Source organism: Plasmodium fragile (assembly GCF_000956335.1).
Source record: "Plasmodium fragile strain nilgiri unplaced genomic scaffold supercont1.59, whole genome shotgun sequence".
Taxonomy (NCBI): Eukaryota; Apicomplexa; class Aconoidasida; order Haemosporida; family Plasmodiidae; genus Plasmodium; species Plasmodium fragile.
This window is the reverse complement of record NW_012192639.1, coordinates 79,517-86,342: the sequence shown is the minus strand read 5'-3', so window position 1 is coordinate 86,342 and position 6,826 is coordinate 79,517. Positions and strand designations below refer to the sequence as shown.

At 36.0% G+C, this 6,826-nt stretch overlaps 2 protein-coding genes across 2 annotated transcripts in view; one reads left to right on the top strand and one right to left on the bottom strand.

The window, feature by feature from the left end:
- Nucleotides 1-1,034, top strand: part of AK88_04309 (uncharacterized protein) — a gene marked incomplete at both ends in the record, with an annotated part of 3,720 nt that extends 2,686 nt beyond the window's left edge. The window contains one exon of the mRNA XM_012481919.1: nt 881-1,034. Within this exon, the coding sequence (XP_012337342.1) occupies nt 881-1,034 (154 nt within the window). The remainder of the gene's footprint in view (nt 1-880) is intronic.
- Nucleotides 1,035-1,966: 932 nt separating this feature from the next.
- Nucleotides 1,967-2,968, bottom strand: AK88_04308 (uncharacterized protein; the record flags this gene model as incomplete). Its single annotated transcript, XM_012481918.1, has 1 exon — nt 1,967-2,968. One exon carries the CDS (start codon nt 2,966-2,968, stop codon nt 1,967-1,969), a length of 1,002 nt encoding a protein of 333 aa, XP_012337341.1.
- Between the last annotated feature and the right edge of the window lie 3,858 nt (nt 2,969-6,826).

Here is a 6,826-nt window from a genome sequence, read left to right as displayed (position 1 = left end):
GTGGGGAGTCGCAAAATAGGGAAAGTTCAAGACGTGGGGAGTCGCAAAATAGGGAAAGTTCAAGACGTGGGGAGTCGCAAAATAGGGAAGGTTCAAGACGTGAGGAGGCGGAAACTAGGGCAGGTTCAAGACGTGGCGAGTCGGGAACTAGGGAAAGTTCAAGACGTGGGGCGTTGTAAACGATAGGAGATTCATCGTACATCTCGTCCCAGAGGATGGGAAGTGCGGGATTCCATTCTTCCAGGACCTTGAAAATACCATGAGGGGAAGTAACCTACCCCACCAGATATATCGTATGTGTGCTAAGCATCTCCATGTAATATTTTTTGTTAGGAGAGAAAACGGTACGGCGGATTTAGAAAGTCACTGGTCGGTAATTTAGGCAGCTAGCCAAATCGAGGCCTTTCCCCGCTGACAGGACAGAATCCCCCGTAATGGGTACATGAGGCAATATCGGTAAGAATTCCATATTTGAAGCAAAGTAACAAATAAGGTTGAAGAGAAAAACGGAAAATGGATTGGTACTATGAAAGGGGACATTTAGTTCTACACAATGCAGCTTGCTCCTCAGAGAGAGGTAGACAACCACCTTTCCTTTGCATGAGACAATCAAAATTATTACCTGAACCCTAAATAGAATAAAATAGAATAAGCAATAACATTAGATGGATGCTCGCCCAGTCGTTGAGAAGTAAATGATTTATTTCCCGTCGAAGGCAAGTCGGCCAAGGAGCAGAACAAGGTACACACATATATATATATAAATGGGAAAAAGTTCTGCGTGTGTATGGGGGTGGTGGTGGTGTCATCATCCATTTTAATTACACAAAGGAGAGAAGATGTTACTATTATTAACGTTCAAGTTGGTTTTTTCCCATAGGAAGAAATTTTCCACAAGGACATCCCCACCCCGTTATCACACCAGAGACTATAAAGAAAAGAAGAAGAAGAAACTGTCGCAGGACGGCATTATAAAATATTGCAAAAACGGTTGTGATGGCCAATTTAACACATACTTTTTGTTAATGCATTGATGGCATTCCTTTACAAAATAACATTTAAGTGTATTAATACTGTATTAATAATTCACTAAAAATGTTAAAAGGGTAGAGGGGAGTAGTACAGGCGGAATACTCTTTCTTCTACTGCACGTCCACACAAACATATGTGTGACACCCGCATCCGTCCTCTTTTTGATTTCCTTTTAGAAAAGGGTTTAATTATAAACATTCGTTTATCTTTTTTTTGTCCTCCAAAAAGACAAATGGTGAATGTGGTGTGTATACGAAACCACTTAATTATAGTTTAAAAAAAAAAGAAAAAAAAGAAAAAAAAGCAGTACCATTATTTTATGGGGGAAATTAGAATTGCAACAAACAAAAAATGTATGAAGATAAAAATGTATATATGAGTATTAACTAATAAACATATGAGAGGGGACGGGAAAGTGTAATCGGTATAGGAAGCCAAGTACAGACAACATCGGTGCGTACATATACACGTAAATGTACAAATATAGTTATTTTTTTACATATGTATAATATAATACAAATATGGATAAAGCGGAATTTGAAACCAATTTTATGCTTTTTCGGGGGCAGCACATTTTATTTGTGCTGAAAGGGCAACTTACACGGAATTGATAATTTGGGGACACATGTAAAATTACAAATGTGCGACGGGGGGGTTTTGTTGCCTTTTCCCGTTGCTCACGTTCGGTGTGTACGTGCAAATTGGTCGTTATAAACGGGTGCGCATAGAATTACTTAAACAAGAAACTTGGAATGCACCTCTCTACCTCTTATGCGCGATGACATGTGGAGCAGGAACAGCTCCTTCGCTTCTTCCTTTACTACTACACTTTAGGGGATAAAAATAGCTGTGTGGACGCTTAAAATGTGCTACACATGCATACATGCATGCATGAATACATATTAAACTGAAGAAAAAAACATATCACGGTTTATTAATTCTTCAAAACTTGGACCTCGGTATTGTACTTTTGGTGCATATGAGCTCTAGCTGATTCCTTCTTGTACGTGTATTTGCATTTGAATAATTTGAAAAAGAAGTAAAAAAGGAGAAGGGAGGTGACTACGGCGACAGGGAGGATACTGAATAATGAGAAAGTGTGTATAACGCAGCACATAATGATACCACCAAAAATGAGTGGTGCAACGGATACCAACATGTCGAGGTAGTATTGTAATCTGGTGATTTTTCCATTTTGAATGAGAAGGGTATAATTAGTAGTGAAAAGTTTGAGCAAATGTTTTTCGTATTTTTTGTCTACCTTTTTAATAATTTTGTACATACCTCCGAATATGGACTTTAGTTTATTTTTTTTTTTCCTGGCTGTAGGTGGTTCCTTAACAAGATTCGTTTGCGACTGCGTCTGCAACTGCGACTGCGTCTGCAACTGCAACTGCGACTGTGTTAGCGATTCTAATTCGGAATGTCCTTGCGGCTCGATGTTGGAATTTGGAGGGACTTGTACATTTGTTTGTGTTTTTTCAGGTGACTCAGAAAGACCTTGAACATTTTCATAAGACTTCAAAACCTCAATCATTTTTTCTGCACTTTCGGCTTTTTTTATTTCATTTAAAAGTTTCTGAACGTTGGCATATGCTTTTTGTTTTTGGCACAATGCTTGTGTATTTTGTGGAGTAGGTATTGTTGAAATAAAAGTTTTGTTTATATTTTCATCACAATTGTGAGAAGGAAAATGTGTTTGTAAAGTTTGGTTATTTGTGGTTGAATTGAATGATTGAGGATAGTCAGGGAAGCCACCTATCGGAGTTAGATCACCTCCATCGTACGAACTCAATGAATGTAGAGAAGTGGAATCGTTCCATTCTGAATTTGTATCACTAACTAATTCGTTAAACTGTTTTTCGAATTCTTTATCATGTAATAATGCATTAAATTCATTTTGGAAATTAGAATCGTGTACTATATTGTTTAGCATTTTACCAAGACTGCTTTCATCTTCACTTAGTGTTTTTATAACTCTTTCTTTTAAATTTTTACTTTTTAATTCTTCCAGGGGTGTGACAATGGGCCTTTTGCAAAGCACTCTGTTGGGTCGACTGCTAAGTGCGCATCCATTTTGAGATCGCGTTGTGGAAAAGGAGGAATGGGGGGCAGACTGGCGGGCGTTAAGGGAAAAAAAAAAACGACACACGCATTAATATATTATAATAATATACATATATATATATATATATATTTATATTTATACAGTGCCCCCTTTTTTTCCAAGTGCCGCACCACCTTTTGCTAATTTAAGGTGTGAGAAATTGTCCTCATCCTCGTGGACGCAACAAAAAAATTTGCTTTTTTTGGAAGACAGGCAAGGGGAGAGAGGAAGCATTCTAAATAATGGGTGTGTGGAGCTCTTCCTTACGGGAGCACCACACATATATATATATTTATATATACGTCTGGCTCCGTGGGGGCCGCTTTTTTCCCGTGGACGCGTGCCGTACCTTATAGGCGTATTTCCATGTCCATATGAACACAAGTACGGTGAACAATTTAGCAAAAAGGAATGCAAATTTATTAAATGTTTCTCCCATATGATATCACATGAATATTGTTATGATTCATTTGAAAGAGGTCGACAAGGTTGTGCTCAGTGGAGGGGTGGGGTGTGTGTGATTTCTCTTCTTGCTGAATTATATATATGTGCCGTTCACACATGCCTCTACGTGAGAAAGACCGCAAATTTTCCCTTGTGTAGGAATAGTAATATGTTAGTTATAGTATATTATGTTGGCAATTTTTTTTTTTTTTTTTTTTTTTTTTTTTTTTTTTTTTTTTTTTTTTTTTTTTTTTTTTTTTTTCGATTTTTTGAACTTCAAATAATTAAATGAAAAGTTTCAATTTAATTAAAAACAGTTCTCACAAATGCTAGCAAGGCAAATGTAAAATGTTAGGTAAATTAAAAACATACGTACGTAAGGTATTGCTGTGGTGTGTTGAATAAATTAGGAAAATGGAAAGAATATAAACATTAATAACATAAAAAAAAAATATACAATATATATATATATTTTTCTTTTATACAATATTATATAAATGAATTAAAATTATTCTAGAAAATTTGGATCAAAGTAAAAATATTTCTAGTTAGGGGAAAAAATAATCCCTTTCTTTGTTAACATGATCATTGGAACGGGTTAAAATAATTTTTTAAAATTCATTTTATCACATGAAAAAATAAACCTAATTATTGCAATATAACAATTTGTGGAAAATAATTATAAAAAGGAATATGTACATAATATGTATAATAGGGGAAAAAATGAATTTGAGAGTTTTCCCTGCTTGGCGTTTTAAAATGGGTATTATATTATATACGCTCCTTTACATTATGCATGTAAATACTCAAGTGCGCAATTAAGTATCTTTGGAGCCGCTTTGTGAAGGTAGCATATTTCCATCAATGCGTTTAAAAAAGAACGAGACGGGTACCCCGTGTTGTATAATGACGAAGTAACACCTCACGGGGAGTAATAATATATAATTATGTGTTTATATGAAACCAAAGGGTTTCACACTTGAGAAAAATGCGCCCCCCCCTGAGCGATGTAGATTGATATATTTTCATACGTGTACTACTCAGTGTAAGAACGAAAGAGGCATTCGGCTTAACACCTAAAAAGTTAAAAAAATAAAATAAAATAAAGTTTACTAATTTCACTTCTTTCGTTAACGAAACCATGTAAAAAAAAAAAAAAAAAAAAAAAAGTGTACACTACACATCATTACTATCGATTCAACATCGGAAGGGTAAACAAACAAAATGATCTATCCACATTTTGCACAGTTCGATGTATGTGTTAATTGAGGAGCTAGACTTGAGGAACAGCTAAACGTTTTTTTTTTTTTTTTTTTTTTTTTCCTGCCCAGTGAATGAAGAGCGGTTCAAATATATTATTAAGAACTCTTCGTATTTATTCAATAAGGATAATTTATTTCGATTAGAAATTCGAAAATGCAACGGGACATTTTTTCCATGTGTCCTTTTTTATGGAGGGAAAAAATTTTTGTCCATAGGATAATATTGAGGCACGCCTTAAAAAAAAAAAGGAGAGATGCATTTGAATATTAAACTCAGATGTGGACCAGGACGGAGTTGTATTTTTTTCGCCTATAATTAAAAAAAAAAAAAATGGGTTTAAAGAAGGTGCGGCGTTTTGAATGTGTTTGCGTATGAGTTTATCTTTATTATAGAATTTTTTTGCTTTAAAAACGCGTTTAAACAATTCTTCACCTCTTTGTGTCACACCACATGCAATGATCCTTAGTTGCCTTTTTTTTTTTCGAAAAGCAGGACCCCCGTGACACTTTTCCCTCCGTTGCTATACCAACATTTGTAAAACTACCCCCTCACCAATGCTCTCATTTTTTAAAGTTACACTTTTTAAAATGGCCTGGCGGGTAGCAATTGTGATAAGGCATTGATTAGGAAAAGTGTCTAGGGTTGGTGCCGGTAAGCCTAGACAGTCGCATTGGGGAGAAGACTGTGCCATTACACATTGAGGAAATGAAGAAGGTAGAGGACAGTCCTTGTGTATATTAACCAATAATGGAAATAATTCTACAAAAATTTAATAATCATTTTTATTAAAAAGTATGTCTCTTGTCTTTTAATAAATAACGAAAAAAAAAAAAAAAAAAGTGTCACGCTTCACACAAAAAAGGTTACGTAGTAATAAATTAATAAAACAGGTATGTAAAATTTGTTACGGCGTGGTTTAAGAAATATATGGGAGGCGAATAAGACAGTGAATGAGTAAAGACATACATATACATATACACATATGTACATATAAAAAACAGGTGTAAATTTATTAACGTTTAAACAGACATGCATAGCAGGGGCTTCTAAATCAGGGATGGGGTGATATAAGCAGGGGGGGGGGGCGTTTTCCCCCACACGCTAAGCAGGTTACATATATATGTATGCGTGTATATGTGTACATGTATGTGTGGTTATCCAATGATGAATAAATTGTGAGCGCCAATTAATATACACATATTGTTATGTGGACAGAAGTAAAGAGTTTTGAAAAGAGGGTTTCTAAAACAAATATTTATATATAAATAAAGTATAGGGCGTGTAAGATGAGCCGCATTTGCAGCGTATACAAGGAAAGTAGTGGAGGTACACAAACGAGAGAATCAAACAGGTGTCGCTGTGTATACATTTTTAGCATTGTGTTCAGGACATTATATATATATTACTGAGTTGTACTTCCTCGATTTAAATCATTCGCGTATTTTTTTGTCTTTGCGTGTTTCTGCCTTTGCGTGTTTCTGCCTTTGCGTGTTTGCGTGTTTTTTTTTTTTTACATGACATATTTTATTTTTCAAAAAATTGTCGCATTAATTTGGAATGGGGGTCTGGTGTACGTGTAAGTAGTTTTCTATACAGCAGTGATTTTACGTTTCGATTTAATTTTATGAATTTTTTTTGGTCCCTTTTTTGTTACTCTTCTGGAGGTAACTCCTTTTGTGTTTACATTTACACACTTGTCCTTGTTTGAGTATCCATTATAGGGGCGGGGTTAGGGTGCGCACGTTTTTTTCCCGTTAAACAAGAATGGCACACTTATTATGTATTAGGCACAAACGTGTATTTGTACACCATGTGGGTCGCGCTTGTGGGCCGCTTTTGTGGACGCCGCTTCTGGACCTCGCTTGTGGGCCGCTTTTGTGGACGCCGCTTCTGGACCTCGCTTGTGGGCCGCTTTTGTGGACGCCGCTTCTGGACCTCGCTTGTGGGCCGCTTTTGTGGACGCCGCTTCTGGACCTCGCT